The sequence below is a fragment of the Vicugna pacos genome, chromosome 16, assembly GCF_048564905.1.
Source record: "Vicugna pacos chromosome 16, VicPac4, whole genome shotgun sequence".
NCBI lineage: Eukaryota > Metazoa > Chordata > Mammalia > Artiodactyla > Camelidae > Vicugna > Vicugna pacos.
Genome location: NC_133002.1, coordinates 47182633 through 47202618, shown reverse-complemented (window position 1 = coordinate 47202618; position 19986 = coordinate 47182633). Strand labels below are relative to the sequence as shown.

General features: G+C 42.3%; 2 protein-coding genes across 14 annotated transcripts; one reads left to right on the top strand and one right to left on the bottom strand.

Moving 5' to 3' along the window:
• Positions 1-62: 62 nt before the first annotated feature.
• CNTD1 (cyclin N-terminal domain containing 1) lies at positions 63-8381 on the top strand. 9 transcript variants are annotated; one of them, XM_006199207.3, is made up of 7 exons: positions 63-480; positions 3554-3629; positions 3878-4046; positions 4989-5151; positions 5633-5777; positions 6424-6520; positions 7107-8381. In XM_006199207.3, exons 1-7 carry the CDS (start codon positions 312-314, stop codon positions 7275-7277), a joined length of 990 nt encoding a protein of 329 aa, XP_006199269.1. In that variant the 5' UTR covers positions 63-311; the 3' UTR covers positions 7278-8381. The 9 variants fall into 9 exon arrangements, with proteins under 9 accessions (XP_006199269.1, XP_072795391.1, XP_072795390.1 ...); XM_072939290.1 differs by having other exon boundaries at positions 143-230; XM_072939289.1 differs by having other exon boundaries at positions 150-259.
• On the bottom strand, positions 7892-17717 carry BECN1 (beclin 1). 5 transcript variants are annotated; one of them, XM_015235154.3, is made up of 13 exons: positions 17564-17717; positions 17163-17294; positions 15508-15575; positions 14556-14614; positions 14050-14118; positions 13809-13899; positions 13566-13702; positions 13212-13406; positions 12014-12160; positions 10588-10737; positions 10014-10074; positions 9423-9565; positions 7892-8685 (listed from the first exon to the last, which is right to left on the bottom strand). In XM_015235154.3, exons 2-13 carry the CDS (start codon positions 17287-17289, stop codon positions 8517-8519), a joined length of 1416 nt encoding a protein of 471 aa, XP_015090640.1. In that variant the 5' UTR covers positions 17290-17294; positions 17564-17717; the 3' UTR covers positions 7892-8516. The 5 variants fall into 5 exon arrangements, with proteins under 5 accessions (XP_015090640.1, XP_015090641.1, XP_015090644.1 ...); XM_015235155.3 differs by having other exon boundaries at positions 17163-17291; positions 17564-17697; XM_015235158.3 differs by lacking the exon at positions 12014-12160.
• Between the last annotated feature and the right edge of the window lie 2269 nt (positions 17718-19986).

Genomic DNA, 19986 nt, shown 5'->3' with positions numbered 1-19986 from the left:
CAGGGGGACGCTGGGAGATGTAGTCCGCGTTTCCTTTCCCGAAGTGTGTGACTCCTGGCCGTAGGGGAAGGGCGGGGCAGGCAGGAAGAGGCCGTGCTTTCTGATTGGCTGAGGGGTTGGTGGCCGTTGGGGCGGTAAAAGGCTGCGGAAGGCTGGAGGTTGTGGTAGTTAATTGGGTTTTCCTCAGACTTGAGGCGAGAACCAGCATACGGAAGGACGGAGAATCCAGGGTGTGGCAGTCTGAAGAGAAACTAAGGGGGTCGGTTTATGGGTTCAGTGAGCCGTCCGGGTCCCCAAAAAGCGTTCTGAAAATGGACCGACCTGTGAGGCCAAGGTTGGCTTCTCACAGTGACTTTCAGTTTGGAGCTGTTGCCACAGAGACAATCGAAGACGCTCTGCTCCACTTGGCCCAGCAGAATGAACAGGCCGTGCAGGAGGCTGCGAGCCGGATGGGCAGCTTCAGGGAGACCCGGATCGTGGGTGGGGACACAGGCCAGGGAGCTGGGTTTATGGGAGACTGGGGCATCTGTCTTTGAGGCGCCGACTTTGAGATTCAGTGTACTTTATTCTTTCAAATAAGTTTCGTTAGTACCTACTGTATGCTAGGTGCTAGGGGTACAATGATGAGCAAGACTTGCCAGCACCCTACCCTTGATTTCAATACGTTATTCTTCCTGCTTCCTGGGATAGAAAGATGGAAGAAAATCTAGTCTCCACTTTCAAACCATGTATATAATCTTTGGAGGATATTAGGACAAATCCACAAATGACTGGATACAAGTATAGTTATTTAAGTGACATACCAGATAAAATAAGCTTTTATGGGAATAGAAAGGAGTGAAGAGAGAGGTGGGGGTAGGATGAATTAAAGGAGTCCTCCAGGCATCTTGGTACTTGAGGTAGACCTTGAAGGAAGGATGACATTTTAGTTGAAGGTGGTAGACAGGGACCGTGTTTCTACTAAAAGGGGATAACATGAGTCAAGCCATCAGAATAGAGACACTTCAGGTGAATGTGGATACCATGTCATCCAGGTTGGCTCGAGTATGTGGCAGAGTAGTTGAAAGTACCAGAAAGGTAGTTTGGAGAAATTCCATGTGGAACTTTGAATGCCAGGATAATAGAAAAACAAGAAGGCATTGAAGGTTCTTCATATGGGAGTGATATAGCTGTAACCTTTGCCTTAGAAAAAGTATTTTGGCTGGGGGAGGGTATATAGCTCAAGTGCTCGAGTGTATGCTTAGCATGCACGAGGTCCTGGGTTCAATCAGCAGTATCTCCATTAAAAACAAATAAATAAATAAATCTATTTACCTCCCCTCACCAAAAAAAAAAAAAAAATTGGCTATGATGTAAAGGATGGATTGGAGTAAAGAGAGATGGGAGATAGGAAGACCGATGGAGTCTTTGTCAGTAGTTCAGGTGATAGGGCAGAGAGAATGACATGGGAGGATGGATTCAAAACATTTCAGAAGTAAAATCTAGGGTTCTGCAATGGATGAATTTAAGAAGTGAAGAAGGCAAAGATGACTGCCAAAGGTTGAGTCTAGGAATATAGTGGCGCCATAAGGAGAAACAGAGACATACATTAAAAAAAATAAAACAGGAGGAAAAATGACTTGTTTGGGAAAGAAAATAGCTTTGGTTTTGGATCTACTGAGTTTCGGGTGCTTGTAGAACATTAAGAGGAAGGTACGTTTCTAGAAGTCTGTTTAAAAAGTAAATCAGAAGAGAGGTCAGAACTAGAGATAAGGGTTTGGGAGTTGTCTCCATCATGATACTGTTGAAACTGTGGCAGAGGATGAGCTCTTAGAGGGAGAGAAGAGAAACAGGTCAGGTACAGTTCCTTGGGAAACATTTTGTGTTCAGGAAAGCAGAGTAAGAAGAAGAGTCATGAAGGAAATAAATGGAATGGTTGGGGAGATAGGAATAGAACTTTGAAAGCCAAGAGGAGAGTTTCATGAAGATGACTGGCCAGCAGTTTCAGATGCTTCAGGGATATGAACAACAGGAATGAGGCTTGCAAAAGTGCCATGATATTTAACAATTTTGATGTATTTTCTGACCTTTGAGACGATCATTTCAGCAAGTTGGGAAAAGTAGAAGCCAAACTGCAGAACATTAGGGAGTGACTGATGAAGTGGAAGCAGCGGGTGTAAGCTAGGCTTTCAAGAAATTTAATAGATGGAAAGCTGGAGAGATAGAGCCCTAGCATAAGAGAATAGAGGAGAATCTTTTAGTTAATAGATCTGAATATATTTGTAAGTATAGGAGGTGGAGCCAACAGTAAGAGAGAAGTGTAACCCTCATCCATTCCACCTAACTGAAACGTTGGCAATTTAAAATGGAAAATAGAAATAATTGCCCAGATAATTCAGATCAAAAGCAAAATCAAACCAAACACACAAATGAAACAAAGAAACAAAACCTAAACTCCAGCAAACAATACTGGCTAATAACAAACAATTATGTGTTCTAGGATACTTTGCTTAATTGCTTAAAAACTATCTTCTTCACTGGACACTGCTAGCATAACTTCAGCCTCTGTAACGATAAGGTTTTGTATCTACATGTAATGTGTGTCGAGTAGATTGTTAAACTGTCGGGTGCTTGCTTAAATTTTGCAGGTAGTTTTTTTCCCCAAGTCAGATTTTCTCTGAAGATACATGGTAATTCGGCTATATGTAGTTCTTTGTGGATTAAAGCTTAAAGTTCCTAGTTCTGTAGGAGCTTTGAGAACTAACATTTATCCTTGTTTCCACCCCCTAATGATATTGCTAACTAAATAGAATTCTATCTGGGGCTGTTCTTTCAAAGAGAAACACAGGCAGCCTAAAATCTTGCCAAGGCATCTTACCCTTCCCACCTGACCAGTGGTTTCCCCTCCCCTGCTGCCCAAGTTGGTCTCTGTTCCCTGACTTAAGGGATGTTTTTTCTAAACAAGCCACTTCACAGTAATGAACTTGCTCCTGGGGAGAGGCTCAGCTACCATAGATTTACCAAACAAACTGGTGGCGGAGAGGTGGTGTCCAGCTGTAAGGTGAATCGTGTTTGGAAAGCAATGGGAGTTCTCCAGAGGGTGGTAACTAAACAAACAGTGTTATAAAGACTATCGAAGTTCCAGGAGGGACCTTTCTGTTCCTGTCAACAATCCACTGAAAACAGAATATAGGGGTTAGGATTTTTATCCAACCAAAAATCTTCCTTGAAGCTGGGGGTTCCCAGCATGGTGTAGAGGCCAGCTAGACCAGCTGATATGTTTACATGCAGCTGGCCAAGTCTTTTATCAGCTGAGACCCACAGGAAGGCTCAAGGGACACTGAGGGGGCTTAGTAAGCCTTTGTCTTTGCATTCAGCCAGCCTCCTTTTCAGGCCTCTCATCTGCCTATGGGCAGTGAAGGGAAGAGCAGACTTAGAGTTGTTTCAGTTTCATCTTTCTCACCTCCTGACCCTTTTCCCTTGGCCCCATCATGGCTTTTACACAATGCCAAGACTTCACAGAGTGGTTTTGGTTGCACCTTGTGAATTAGGCTCTTCTTTCCTATTTTGGCAGAGTTTGTTTTTCTCCTGTCTGAACAATGGTGTCTGGAGAAATCTGTGGGCTACCAGGCTGTAGAAATCCTAGAAAGGTAAAGCCCTGAACATACGGCCTTTGTGAAGGGTACCTCTCAGAATGGCTAATGTAATCTTAAAAATATATAAACTAGTTGCCTCTTACCATGAGACCTGGTTTGCACCCTCTTTTATTTGCAAATGTAAATTTTTTAAGCGAGCTATTAACATTGGAGAGGATAAGATGTAGCATACTTTGAAGCACAAACTCCCTTTAGTTTGAGTGAGTGTGGATTGTTTCCTCTCCCCTTTCCCTTTTTTATAGGTTTATGGTTAAGCAGGCAGAGAACATTTGCAGGCAAGCTGCAATCCAGCTGAGAGATAAGACAGAGCCTCAGAACTGGAGGGCCCTGAAAGAGCAGCTTTTCAACAAGTTTATCCTGCGTCTTGTGTCATGTGTTCAGCTGGCGAGCAAACTTTCCTTCCACTACAAAGTAAGGAGTGGGGTCACTCATGGGCATCTGAGTGTTAGAAAGAAACCAGCTCATCCAAAGATGGCTATGAGAAACCTAGGCTAGGTGAGAATACTCATGCGGAAGTTCCAGAGTGTAATTGTGCTTCCTAAGCATACCTCCTATGCACACACACACACACACACACACACACACACACACACACACACAGTCACACACAGGCAGTTATTAAATAGCCTGAAGTTCTGTTCCCTAAGTATAATTAATTGCTGGACAGATGCCATCATCCATACGGGTCACCTTTTCTCCCCTTGGACCCAAGGACAGTTTACAGAAGGTGCCTGAATTGCCAACATAGCTATCAGTATTAAAGGAAAACTATTACATTTATAAAGGATAAAATGTTTCCACATGACTATGCAATGTCTGTATAGTAAAGTATCATTGACTCAACAAATATTTATTGTCTTCTATGGCCAGATGTTGCACTAGGTGCCATGGTTACAAGAGTAAAAATATTGTCTGTGCTCTCAAGGAATTTATTATCTAATGGAAGAAGACACAGGTGAATAATGTCAGAAAGTGCTCTGATTAGTGTAAATATAGAGGGTTATGAATGTACCTCATGAGCCTTGGGAGGCAAGGAAGCGTATGTAGAGAAAATGACTTCTTGAAGGGGAGATGGGTGAATCCTTAGGGAAGGGGGAGAAGAGGTAAGGAAAGCAGAGGGAGGTGTTGGGGGAAGGGGAGGGAGATTCAGGTACAGGAAACAGCATGCGGGTTTGGGAACTGCAAGTAATTCTATAGGACAAGTGGAGGGTATAACAGAGAGTTACCAAGAGAGAAGGCGAGATAAAGGCATGGGCTAGATTGTGAAGGGCTTTGTATACTATGCCAAGATGTATGACCTCTATTCTGACACTCTGTTCTCCCTTTCATTCTATGTTGGTTTCCTTTGCTCAGATAATCAGCAACGTTACAGTCCTGAATTTCCTCCAGGCTCTGGGGTATCTACACACCAAAGAAGAACTGCTGGAGTCAGAGCTTGATGTCTTGAAGTCCCTGAACTTCCAAATCAATCTGCCTACTCCCCTGGCATATGTGGAGATGCTTCTGGAGGTTTTAGGTACTTGATCAAATGTGTCAGGCATATGGGTTGGAGTCTTCCATATAAAACAGTAAGAAAATGCCCAGGGATTTGAGGGCAGTGGGCAGAACCTGCCAACGAGGGACAGCAGGAAGCTGGCAATGATTGAGGAAAGTAGTTCCTTCTAGTATTTCTCAGGGAAAGAAACACAGGTCTCAGCACCTGGGTTTTATTTGGGCTCATTAAACAGTCTCTTATCACATGATCAAAGAGTTGATTTTATAGAGAGGCATAAAGGGTAACAAACAAATACGCTCTAATTGTATAAATACTGTAGATGGAGGTTTCTCTACCTCTCCCTTTGTCCTTTAAAACTGACCTCCAGTGAAAGACGTTTCTTACAGTAGAACATAGCAACCAGGAAGCACATTAGCAGCTCAACAGCTTTGTGTCACAGGACAACTGTGATTTTGATCAGAGATGCACATAATGCTCTTTACCATGCACATACTCCATTTAGGATACAATGGCTGTTTGGTTCCAGTCACACGGCTGCATGCAACCTGCCTGACCCTGCTCGACCTAGTGTATCTTCTCCATGAACCCGTATATGAGAGCTTGCTGAGGGCTTCAATTGAGAACTCCACTCCCAGTCAGCTGCAAGGGTAAGGCAACTCCTTTAGTATAAGGTCTTTCCAGTAACAGGGAGTCAGGAACATACCAAAAGAACTTGGGGAATGGAATTTACCTAGCAAGGCACCCAGTCCACAGATAATCTGCATGAATTACCTAGTTCTAATTAACTTCCAATCTGTTGCTTGGATGCAGATGACTGAACCCAATCAGCAAAACCCTAAAGGCTTTTACTTTTAAATTTAAATGACTTCAAGTAATTAACATCCTTTCTTTCCTAGTTCTTCTTTTATAGCTGCTTATAATTTGAGATTACTGAACTGCTTTTATAGTCACTTAGGAAAAAAAGCCCAGTCAACAAGGTTGCAACTTGGACTAAAGTATTTGATTTCTGTGAAGTCAGACTAGTAAAAAGCCTCATGGTTACATTTGTTAGGGAGACGGAACAACAAAAGGCTCATACACCATTCAGACAGGAGGCTCAAATTTTAATCCCAGTTGAGTTGGGGGAGGTTGGGAGAGGGGGTCAATTAGTTATTACTTGACCATTTCCCTCCAAGTCTAAAAAAATCCACGATGATCAACATAAACAACTCAAAGTTGAAGTTCCATGACTCTAGGATTTAGAAGATCAAGTTTCATTCTAGTTCCAAAATTAATATGGTTTTAATCACTCAGGGAAAAGTTTGTTTCAGTGAAGGAAGACTTCATGCTGTTGGCAGTAGGAATCATTGCAGCAAGTGCTTTCATCCAAAACCATGAGTGTTGGAGCCAGGTACGCACCACTGAGCAGGACCAGCATTCAGGTCCAGCAGGACCAGAATTCATTTAATAGAAAGCATTCTTCCATCAATTAAAGGAAAACAGAATACAAGTTATAGAAGTGCCAAGACCTAGGATTAGAACAAATGATTAGGATTTGGGAGTGAAAAAAACTAGGATAGGACTGGATAATGTTCTCCAGTTTTCCCCTTATGAAATTGGAAATGGAGGCCCAAGTTCAGCTTGTTCATTTCCCTTGATGATGATAATCTGCTAATGTTAAAAGTCCAATAAGTATATCCTCCCATATAGAGAAAATGTCAAGACCCAAATATCCCTCTCATATTTCATAAAACTTATCTCCAGCAGAGGGAAACGTCTAGCAGAAACTTTCCATGCTGACACTATCAGGGCAAAGGTATCCTAGTGTAATCTGGCCATTGGCAAACACTGGGATCTCGATTTAATCTTCTCTCTAAATTCAGAGAAATGAAAAAATTTACATTTGGCTTGAGAGAACAGCCCCGGGGCTGTCTGTGTCTATTTGTACGCTAACACATGTTTATTCAGTAATAAGAAATCTGTCTCTATTTCTGAAGGTTGTGGGGCATTTGCAGAGCATCACTGGCATTGCTGTGGAAAGCATTGCTGAGTTCTCTTACGCAATCCTGACTCACAGCGTGGGAGCCAACACTCCAGGCCAACAGCAGCGTACTCCTCCCCACCTGGGGGCCCGAGCTCTGAGGGCTGCAACTTCCTCCAACACATGAGCCAGGTGCAATCCAAGTATGAACAGCCTTCCGTCACTGCACCCAAACCTCCCTTTGTTTACCTTCATACTCAGGGTACAAAAGCTTCAAGTATATTTTGAGCTATGTTGTATATTCCAACTGCATGCTTAGTCTTCTGTATCAGAGAAAGAGTTAAGGTGGACAAGCCTGCCCTTCTTGTCATATCAGACTGAAACATGTCAAAGAGCTGGGAGGAGATAGAATATCAGTGAAATTAGTTTATTTTTGCTTAACAAGATATTTATGGCTTTTCTTTAACTGTTCATTACGAGAGAACATCAGAAATGGAATTTAGTATAAACCAGGGGCTCAAAAACTGAGACCATCTGAGTGACGCTGACTGAGCATCAAGGAGGTAGCCGTTATTTTCCCTTAAAGTTAGTTTAACATTTCTGTTCTTTTACTGAGATCTACACAAATAGGGCTTTCTCTACAGCTGTCTATTTTTCCATTAGAGTCTTAAAAAAACAAAAGCCCATCTCTAAACATGTTTCAGCAGACTTTCCACATACCTGCACTTGAACTCAATTCTCTCAGAATACAAAGTACTCTATTTTAGTTAAAGAAAAACCCAACAGTGCACCTCCAGGCAGTTATCAGACTTCAGTAAATCTTTTATTACAAATAATTAAATCTCTCCATAATGTCTCAAACAGTATCAAACACCGTTTCATATCTCTAACACAGAGCAGAGTAGGCATTCAGTACTAGAACCGAGTGAGAAGTGTTAAACTTCAAGCTTCTGATCACATCACAAGGTGACCAAAGCTTATATATCATTTTTCCACGTTATCCAACTGCATCTCACACGTCTCGTTGTCTCAGTGGAGACAAAAGTTTCTATTTCATATTGTAAGTGCAGGAAGTTGAGAGATAAAATCCAGTGAAAACACATCAATCTCAATTCAACTCAGTTTTTTAAAAAAAGCAAACTTAAATTAGTTGTTTTGAGGGGACAGAAGGAAAGGAAGGCATTGGGTTAATAGTCAAAACTATGACAAAGGCTGGTCGCTATACATGGCATGTTGTAGCTCTGGACACTATATGTCATATGATATTTTAAAATAAAGTGGCTTTTGTGGATTTTTTTCTTTTTTGGTATTGTAAACATGTGCTGCTTAATAGTACCCGAATTTAATTTAAAACTTTTTTTTTTTTGCAAACAAAACAAAATAAAGCCTTAAGGCAAACAGCCCCCTCAGGAAAAAAGAAAGTCAGTCATTTGTTATAAAACTGCGAGGATACCCAAGCAAGACCCCACTTCAGATTCGTCAGCATGAACTTGAGAGCTTTTGTCCACTGTTCCTCAGAGTTAAACTGGGTCTTGATGGAATAGGAGCCACCACTGCCTCCCGTGTCTTCAATCTTGCCTTTCTCCACATCCATCCTGCAGATGGACACAGCAGAGCTCATTAGTAACTGAGATCTGAGTTAAGTCAGTTCAGGCAAAAGGGCAGGGACTTGATCATGGGACCATTCACGTCATCTTATCTATTAGAAAACTCTTGGCAAGAAACGGTAGTGTATTTTGGATTTACTTGAAAGCCTCAAATCAAGAAGGCTGTCACAAGAGCCTCATTGTCATTGTGGAGTACAGGGACAGGACACACACCCAAACAGATGAGATGCCTGTAACAGAGGGTAACCGAGGGTTACAGTTCTCCTCACTGTTTTCCTAGGCACTCCTCAACTGATGGGGAGAGAAGGGAGGCAGAAGAGAAGAAATGCTTTGTTTTGGGGTGACAGAAGCAGCTCAGCCTTACTCTCTTGAATTAAGTTCTCCATCTATCACTCCTATAAAATTTGACCAAAGGAAGCCTTCCTGTATATTTCCAAGGGCGTAAGGGAAAAAGCCTTCCTGAAATTGGAGAGCAGGCTTGAGCTCTGTGCCAAGAAAATCCCCCACACCATCTAAGTCAACATTCTTTTTCCTCCAGGGACCACGTGGTCACATTCTATCCTGCTTGCAGTATTGGCTCAGTCTTTGCCCATCAGTCTCATGTGATTTTATTCCATTTTCTGCTTTCCCACCATGTATACTCATCTTGCCTCCATTTTTACTGTCCCTTCAATTCTGCTCGACTTGGTCCTACTCTAGGCTCATTAGCATTTGGGGATACTGACCTGTAAGGAAGACAAAAACGTGTCTCGCCTTTCTCAACCTCTTCTTTGAACTGCTGCACACAGTCCAGGAAAGCCACCATTGCATGGTCAAACTTGTTGTCCCAGAAAAACCGCAGCCCCCCAGAACAGTATAACGGCAGCTCCTGCCAGAGAAGAGAGAACTGGCTATGGATGTGGCTCCAGCAAAGGCTACCAGAGGTTGTTCCCAGTCCTATCAATCTTTCAAGCCATGCTGTCTGTATTCCACAGGCAACAGTAACCCTGGGCAAATAACAATGCACCCAGAACTGTTTCACCATCAGTGGAAATGTATTAAACATCTACTGCACTGTGATGCCTTCCCCATCCTGTTACACACATTCCCCTCTGATCTGCCCATATTCCTTCTCAACAAACTGTAAAAACTTAAACTTTCTCTACAGGCGCCAAAGAGCTAATACTGAACTAGACAAGACATTGAACAAGACATTGGCCTGTCATGAGATCTCAGTCTAAGAAAGAAATTAATTAATGCCATTATCAAAAGTAAATCTTTTTGCCAGGAGGTACAAGGATTCTATATTCCAGTGAAAATGGGGCTTCCTAGAGTACCTTAGATTTGTCTGTCAGAGACTCCAGATATGAATGGTTTCCATAGGGGACAAGTCGATACCTAAAATAGAGATGCAGACAGAGATGGATATAGGACTCCTCCTAAAGTGATTACTAGGATATTATAACCCAGTGATTTTCAGTCTTCTGCCACCCAATGGCCTCTTTTATTATTCCCACTCCTCTCTCTCACCTCTCCACAGGCTCCACGTTTAAAAGATTTTGTTTACCTAACAAACTACATTTATTATATAATTATCTGAGGGTCTTTTATGGATGAACATATGTTTTGGTTTAGATTTAGAAACAAAAACTGAAAAATAGCTTTAGGAACACTAAGGTTCTGGAGACAGGAGATTGGGGACCACTGCTATGGTCACGCAGTTCAAGGACTGGCCTGTTGGAGGAAAGCACCTGTGGCAAGGAGGAAACCAGAAGCAGACAGTCCTCAAAGCCAGAATACTCCCCCTCCGTTGGGAGCAAGGGCTCTTGCCACAGTGGACAAGAGTACCAGGTGAGAGATACAGATTATATCAAAGAGGTACCACACTCAAGAAAGGGCTACATTTCTTACCTCTGAAATTTCAGACCCATCTTATTGGCCAGGGCATGGAGCAGCAACACTGTCTGGCCCCAAGCAGCATTAATCTCATTCCATTCCACAGGAACACTGGGCAGGCGACCCAGTCTGAAGTTATTGATTGTGCCAAATTGTCCACTGTGCCTACAGAAGGGCAGGGAAAAATACAGGGAGAACTTAAAACGTAGCGAATTTTGAAATTTCCTGCTCTTACCTCAAACCTACTATAAATCTCTCTCCTTATCTCCATATTCATATAGCCAAGCTCTACTTGGTACTTTAAATACATGTCTAAAACATGAGTCATCATGTCTCTCCTTGCTGCTCAGACGCCAAAGCAGAAACCTGGGCGTCATCCTTGAACGCTCTCTCCCACCTCCCTCCCCGCTGGAAAACCACCAAGCTCTGTCGATTCTACTCCTAAGCCTCTTAAATCTGTCCACTTCTCTTCAGACTCAATGTTACCACTCTAGCTTTTCCTGTTTAGATTCCTACTAACAAGTTCCCTTACCAACAATCTTGCCCTCCTCCCCAAGTCATTTCTCACATTGCAGGTAAAGCCGTCATTCACAAGTGCAAATGTACTTATGTCACTTTTCTGCCTAAAATGCTTCAGGGGCTCCCTCTGCCTTTTGGATAAAGTCCAAATCCCTTAATGAGGCCTACAAGATCCTTAAGGAATTGGTAATTCTCCAGTTTCATATCCTGTCATTCTCTCCTTTATGCTCAATCCCCAGTCACAATAAGCTCCTTTCAGTCCAGTGGGAGATTACTATTCCCACTTTCCTCTGTTTCTTTGCACGTGATGGTCTCTGCCAGGAACCACCTCTCTCCTCTGCAGACTTATATTCCACACCTCAGCTTAAACATCAACTTCCTCTAGGGAAAACATTCCATGCAGCCTCCTCAAATTGGGTAAAGTGCCCTTATGTGTTCCCACAGCACCCAGGGTTTACCACCACCAAACTGTATTATAACTGCCTGTTACCGATCTGTCTCTTCCACAAGATTACAGAAACCAGAAGTGCATACTGCTTGCTGTTGCCCTCCTAGTGCTCAGCACAGTGCCTACCACATAGCAGATGCTCAACAGATACCAGTTTAAATGGATAAAATGTCAAATACATGAATAAACAAATGACTCTGGGGTAAGAAATCAACACCAGGCAGATGACCAGATTTTCATGTGGCTGGAGGCCTCCTATCTTTCCCTTTCCTTGGAAGAATGGATGTTATCAAGCTCTAGAATTCCAATCCCCTGATTGTGCCTATGCCATCAGAAGGAATGAAAGAAACCTAGATAGGGTGAAGATAACACAATCCTATTTCGTGGGAGGTGGGCACTCTGGCCTACTGATCAACAGCTAATGCCCAGATATGTGGTGTTGCAAGATGTTCCTCACCCTCTAGCCCTCATTACCAAATGTGGAAGGTCGCATTAAAGACATTGGTTTTCTTCAGCTTGTCCAGCTGCATCTGGGCATAACGCATCTGGTTTTCTACACTCTTCAGCTCATCATCCAGTTCCAGCTGTTGTCGTTTAAATTCACTGTATTCCCTTTGATACCTGTGAACAGCCAAGGTGGCCACTGAAGGATGTTAGACTGGGGGCTAAAATTTCTCTCCCATCAACCCTCTTAATGATTTATTCTAGTGATTATGGTCATGTCTAGTTACAGCAGCTTTTTACATTTGGCATAGATTCCACTCAAAGGAACATACTTGCCCTAGCAGTTTTGCCTGGGAGGGACAGAAATGTCTCAAATTTCAGATCCCCATATGCAAAAAGGGGAGGAAAACAGGACTCTCCCAAACCAGGACCAGACACTTCTTGGATTTCTGACCTTTTCCTGAAGCAAGGTGAGTTAGTCAATGATAGTTTCTTCCCTGAACTGGCCATAACTGAACTTCTGTAATTTCACCTCTATGTTGGTTGTTTTTTGGGTTTTTTTTGTTTTTTGGTGGAGGAAGGGTGGAGGTAGGTTTATTTGTTTTTTAATGGAGGTTCTGGGGAATAAACCCAGGACCTTGTGCATCCTAAGCACACATTCTACCACTGAGCTATACCCTCTACCCCCTCATCCCCTGTACTGTCTTTTAAATGGTTAGTATACATAATTTTCAATGGAACTTATGACACTATCCTGTGAAAAAAATTAACTTTTTTCTCTGTCCTTCACTTCCCACCTTTAGTTAGTGTGGACACTGTCTCCTCCATTAGAGGGCTCTCTCAAGTCAAGAGCACCAACAAAAATCTATGAGCTGAAAGAACAAATGTAGCCAATATGCTCATCTTTCCAGAGGAGCAGACTAGGTTTACTGGCTGACTTACCCAAATGAGCCTAGTTCCATACAGGACAGAGCTGTGACTAGGCGCCTGGTTCTCAGCTATTTAACCAGCGTTCTTTTCACTTAATCATCCTGACCCTCCAAAAGTAAGCCTCCTGACAAACCTCTAGAAACAGGGCCTGGGAACAATATGCAGGATCTAGAGCAGACATGCCGCTGAATGACAGCTGACTGCAGTTTACAAACTAATCAGACACATTCAGCTGAAAGCCATTTCCTTTCCGGAAGCCTTGAGGGCAGGAAGATGTAAGAACAGGGTGATCACTCACTGAGCTTCCTCCTGATCCAATCTCTCAGCCTCAGCCTGGACCTTCTCGAGATTTTCTGCCACTATCTTACGGTTCTTTTCCACATCTTCCAGCTCTTGGATCAGCCTCTCCTCTTCTAATGCCAGCTCATTTAGCTCCATCTGGAGCTGTTCGCTGTCATCTTCATTCATTTGCTCTAACATCTCCAAACAGCGTCTGCCAGGGACACAGGCAGAGAATTCTTACCAGAGGGAACCGTTATTCCACTGACCTGAGTGGAGCATAGCTCATGGGTAAGGGCCACGCAGTCTCAGAGTAGTGAGAACTCTTAGACCCAGATCTCTGTTTCCCAGCCCAGGCTCTGAAGGCACTCACTTGTAGTTCTGACACTCATTTTCAGTGACGTTGAGCTGAGTGTCCAGCTGGTCTAAAAGAGTATCTGTGCATTCCTCACACAGTGGGTGATCCACATCTGTCTGGCCTGACATGATGTCAAAAAGGTCCCCAGTGACCTGGAAGCATGGGAGAGTCAGGGTAGGGCCTGCCCCACGCTATCTGCCCAGACACCCCCTCTACCAGGTAGGCCCACTGATTGACACCAAAATGAGGTTGACTTGCCTTCAGTCTTCGGCTGAGGTTCTCCATGGTGCCGCCATCAGATGCCTCCCCGATCAGAGTGAAGCTGTTGGCACTTTCTGTAGACATCATCCTGCAGACAGCCCCCCGCCCACGGGCCACATGAGGGAGCAGAGAGGCCTCCTCTACCTACTGCAATGCCAGTGGCAGAGACTCTCAAGCACCGGCTGAGGGGCCTCAAGGCGTATACCCACTTCTAGCCCGACTGACCTCCCAAGGGTACCTCTCTCCCAAGGGAAGGCCATGCTGGTCTTCCACAGGGGCACTCAGCACGAAGGTTGGCCTGGATGGACTAAGGAGGGAGAGGGGGCATCAAAAACTGATATATGTGTGTCTATAGTAGAAAAGGAAGGAGAATCAGGAAAGACCATTTAAAAATATTATACCCCTTGCTAGCAACCTTCACATGCATCAAGACTAAGAACCTGAACATTTAATAACATTAGCTATCTGAAAACTTTTCAAGAGCCCTTTTATTAGACAATTATGCTCTCAGCTTTTCTTCATCATGAGAGCTATGGTCCCTTCCCACTGTGTGAACAGCTACAGGAAAAAATCAATACTGGAAGGTGATGGGCCACGTGTAAGGGAATGATACATCCTTTCTGGAAGAGCCAAAAGGCTAGGTGATGACTCATCTCCATCACCTGGCTCCAGTCTCAATTCTGGGTTCAATTCAAATTCTACTGGCCTTTGGCAAGGAACAGGGGGCTGAGGAGGAGTAGGCACCTGGCTGGGGGGATGAATCTGCGAGAGACACCATCCTGGCGAGTTTCAATAAATGGCTCCTGGGAAGGAAATAAGAGGGCATTAGAGTTCTGGCAGCTTAGAGGTGGAGTCTATTTCTCCAACAGCCTCAGAACTATTTGGCTTTATTGCTGATTGATAACCACAAGACTTGATAAACCAGACTTAAGAAATGGGTGTTATCTAGCCTATCCTTGGATACATGCACTAAGAAAGAACACCTGGTTCAGACAAACCCCAGGTCCCATTTGATTTGTTGTGGGGAATAGCATTTCCTAACTGTGTTATACCCTATTATAGTTAAATCTGCATTTTCTCAACACTTACCAGTTGGGGTAGAGGAGAGTGCCCTAAATCACGGCACAAGGAAAAAGCCAGAGCAGACTGCAATGAAGTTTGCCATGGCACGGAACAAAGTAAATCATTTATGTTTTCAATGCTTTGATATAATTTATATGTGATCAAAATCTTATGACACCTATCTTTGACAATGAAAATATCACTGATGTTATCATAGTTTAAAAAGTGACACGCTCTCTAACAATGACAACCCTTTCTAGTTAGTGTAATCAAACAATGTGATGTCCAAACCAAGATACTTTCCAGACTAGAGAGAAATGAATATTAATAATTAGTTAGAACAATAGATGTAAACCAAGAATGCCCCAGGATGACCTGAATATATAGGTCGTCCCATCTCCCACCTACAATGGCTTATAATACTGCTTCAAATAAAGAAGAGCCTCTCCACATTTTTGAATGGATGCCTCATTCAGTAACCCCACGACCTCAGATGCATTTCTGTATCTCCAATCATCCACAGTGAACTGATCATGTAAAATGTCTCTTGTTAACCAGAGATCCTACATGTCTGAGGGTTCTCGGAGCATCAAGTACCCTGCAGAAACTCATTTTGCTTTCAGGGTTTTCATACCTCTCCTGAGTTAGCCTCTTCCTCCTGGGTCTCTCCTGGTTTCACCTGGGCTGTGGCAAGTAATGGAGCTAAGAGCAAGGAAAACAGTGAGTCTTTCAGAAAGAGTCTTATCAGAGTGGGAGCAGGTATGCAAAGTATGAGAAAAGAATAAAAAATATTCTCATCACCACCCTCACCTCCACTTTTTTCTTAAAATACCACTTACACAAGGAAAAAATCTGTTGTCTTCTTCCCCTTCCCCTCAATAAATCAGACTAAGGAACTGTTACATTTTTTTCCAGTATAATGGTATGATTATGTCTTTAAAAGGACACTTAATCTTTCAAAAATACTTACTGAAATATTTATAGTATTTTTAAGTTTGGGATTTGTTTCAAAGTAATTTAAGATGGGAAGGGAATGGATGGGGCTGTAGATGAAACATGATTACATATGCATTGATCATTGTTGAAGCTCAGTGGTGAGTACATGGGGATTCGTTATAAATTTTGAAGTTTAACAAAAGTTAACATCCCCTATACCCCAGAACAACTGGGAAGGAACATGAGGGAGCTTTATGGGAAGATGAAACCCTTCTACATACACCACAACGTAGATCTGAGTTACATGAGTATACCCATTTGTCAAAAAAGTATAGCTAGGATTTGTACATTTCAATGCATAACATTTACCTTTAAAAGGGTGGGTAGTAAAAAGCAAAATAATTGAGTGGAGATGGGAGTGGAGGTATAGAGAACACAAGAATGGAAGAATGTGGCTAATTGTTGAAGCTGGGTGATGGATATAAGGGAGTTCATTATGGAATTCTCTTGATTGTATGCTTGAAATTTTCCATAATAAAAATTAAAAAATATATTAAAGAGTTAATTCCCCTCAAAAAAGAGAGATTGAGTAGTAAAAATAATAGTTAACATTTACTGAGTGCTATTTCCCCAGCATATTCCTAAGTATTTATGGTCTTTGTCATATTTGATACTTACAACTACCTTGTGGTCATTTTACATTTTACAGATAAAGAAACTAAGAAACCAGGGCTTAGAGAGATAAAGTAACTTGCAAAAAGTCACCTAGTACATGACAGCCAGGATTTAAATCGAAGCAGGCTGACTCCAGACCCATTAGCTTATTTAAACTGCCTATCTAGTCCTTTTTTTTTTTTTCCTAAATTCATCTCATTTCTTAGGACTTTGATACTGTTCTTCTACTTACCAGCTGCTGGCCACTGGGTAAGTCACTTAACTTCTGTGAGCCTCAGTTCCTCATGGGTAAAATGATAATTTTACTACTACTCCATAGGGGAGTATAATTGTATTACTCTACAGTGGTTGTTGCAGGGACTAACCAAAGTAATGCAGTTAATGCACCTGGTATATGGCAAGTCCTCAACAAGTCCCGTTTATTATTATATATACATACTCCTTTACTCTGAAAGAGCAGGAGCAAAAAATTAAGTTCCTTTCCTTGCTATAGAAAGCTCTCAGAAGCACAGTGTCGGAACTCCTTAATGTTCCCAATAAGAAAACAGGGAGCCAGAGAGACGAAGCGACTTTTCTAGGCATGTCTTTACAGGCTATGTGTAGTCCCTAAGACCTTCATCTCCAAAGCTGCCCACTTTCAACGATCTTGACCATCCTCTCCCCAAGTGTCTCGCTGACCTGTGAGCTCCTGGATGGTGACACGGTCCAGGATCTTGAAGCTCGTGTCCAGTTTTAGGGGCTGGCTGCAGCGCTGACACACGAAGCTCACCTGCATGGTGCTGCTGGTTGTCTTAGACCCTTCCATCCCTGCTGCAGTGTAAAGAAGACGATGTCAGGAGAATCGGCGCCCTTGAACCCCCCGGTCCTGGGCTACAACCTGCCTTGCTGTTGTGGTGGAGGGGTAAAATCCCGCCCCGCGCCATTCCCCGTAGGAGCGGTAGGACACCAACCGGACCTACTTCCAGGGCAGCCCCGGCAAAGGCAGTTTACAGCCCAAAGTCAGGGAGGGTCTGCAATAGAGGCCGTCAGAGTTCCCAGATTCCCTTCTAAGGTCGCGTTCAGCCCCTGACGCTCTTTACCTCGGGACCCGAACCCCGCCACACTGGTCCGGTCTACCGCGGGGGCATCGTGGCGTCGGGTCTACCCGGGAGCGGGGCCTCCAGAACTGCCATCTCCCAGCCTTCAGCTACTTCCCGGTATGCCAGCGGGACTTCCGCCGGGACCGGACGTGACGTCATGACGGCTGCAGCTGTCTCGGGGTTAGTCATGGTCCACCCGCTTCCGCCCGGCTGCGGCCTCTAGAGGCTGAGCTGGGAAACGCGGCAGGCGTGGGCGAGTGGGCTGGCGTTGCGGCGGGAAGTGGAACCTCCGAGTTGGGTGGAAATCTGGAGATTCTGCTGTTTTCTAACTTAATGACTTTTCAGATTTGTCTCTTCTGAGCGGAGCCGCTTTAGCTATTCACTACGGTGTTTAACTATTCACCTTGGGAGAGCTGGGCTGTCTTTTAGACGCCCGAGAGTGTGGTAGACATACTTGGAGGGGAAAGTGAGGAGGTAAACTTTATTGTATTTCATTTTATGTTTTAAAGTTTCAGTTCTTAATTAGGGAAAGTCGAACATTTCAGATATTGAAACGTATTATAAAATTATAAAACTAAAACATTTTTGTCTTGGTGCAAGAATATCAGTGGAACAGAATAGAGTTCAAAAATAGATGAAGTACACAGGAAAATTTAATATGTGATAAAGCTAAGATTTCAAATCAGTGGGAAATGAACTATTTAATAAGTAATGAGTGGGACCAAAGAGCCATGTAAATGAATCTTCTGCTTCACTGTTTACACCAAAAGAATTTCCAAGTTGATCACAAATGCAAACGTCAAAAATACAATAATTAAAGGTAGTAGATGAAAGCATGAGTGAATATGAATGAATATTTTTATAATCTTGGAGTAAAGAGGGTCTGTCCAAGCATGTCATGAAAATCAGAAGCCAAAAGGAAAAGACTGAATTTTACTTCTTAGAAATTAAAACTTTCTGAGCTATCAAAAACAGTGTAAAAATTTTTTACGAAAGAAAAATATGGAAAATAATTGCGGCTCAGAAGACAGAAGGTAAATTTCCTTAACATACAGAAATCTATTAAATCAGTAAAAATACCGATAGGCTGTTGATGAAATGGGCAAAGAATGAGAAAGCACCTCACAAAAAAAATTGATTAAAAAAATTAAAAAGTATTTAATTTCACTTGTAATTAATGGAAATCAAACTTAAGCGAGGCAGCATTTCTCATTTTTGAGTTTGGTAAAGGCCAAGCCAGTTGATAACATCCAGTATTGATTGAGGAGCATTTGGGTAACTGTGTGTAAATTAGTATAATCTTTTAGGAAGCCAGTTTGGTAATGTCTATCAAATTTTAAATGTCCGATTCTTTGATTCATAAAGTCTCTAGGAATTTTCCTAAAATTGCAAGTTATCAGATGTACATGTACAAGAATGTTCATGGCTAAATTCCTTCAGTAATAGGGATTGTTTAAATAAATTACCTTATTATTCATTCAGGAGATTACTACACAACCATTAAAAAGAATAAAGCAAGGAAAAAAAAAGAATGAAATAAGTTGCTTTTTACATGGTTCGTTTGGCTACTTTGGAGAATGATCTGAAGAAAGGAAAAGATAGAAGCAGGGAGACCAGTTGGGAGGTTTTGTGTGAATTGAGGCAAGAGATGCTTGACAATTGAAATGAGAAAAGTTATAGGCAGTAAACATACGATTCCATTTGTACAAAAAATAACATGTGGTATATATTATGTGTTATGTGATATGAGATGCAGTGAGCTGTGTCTTTCACTGGACCATGGGACAGAGACTTTCGTGTCATAAAAGTTTGTGTTGTTAGGTTTTTTTTTTTACAATAACCCTATAATTCATTTACAACAAAATTAAACTTTTACAGAAAGATAATATAACAATACAGGAAGTTAGGGCGATAGTGTCATGAAAACTACCCATAGTCTCATCACACTATAATTTTTATTGTTTTCCATTACAATGTTTTTTCCCTATGTATTTGAACAAGGTAGTGTTCATATTTGTAATCTACATATAATTTTTGTATCTTGGTTTTAAAATTTTACATTACATAATAAATATTTCCCCTGTTGTTACAGTTTTTGTGCTTGTCATTCTCATGACTGCATTACATTGCATCAAGTGCTCTACCTTACTGTGTTTCTTTGTTGCTGGAAATTTCCATTGCTTCCATTTTTGGTGATTACAATAATGTTTCAGTGAAGAGCTGACTGTTTCCTAATGGTAGAGCTTCATAATTGGGATTACTGAATTAAAAGAGTTTGGCTATTTCATGTCTCTTGATTAACATTAGCAATTGTTTTCCAAAGCCGTTGTGCATAATTATATTCAGCCTCCAGTAATGTATGAGAGAGCCTGTTTCACGATGCCTTGGCCAGTATTAGGTATAATGTAGTTGAAGAATGAGAG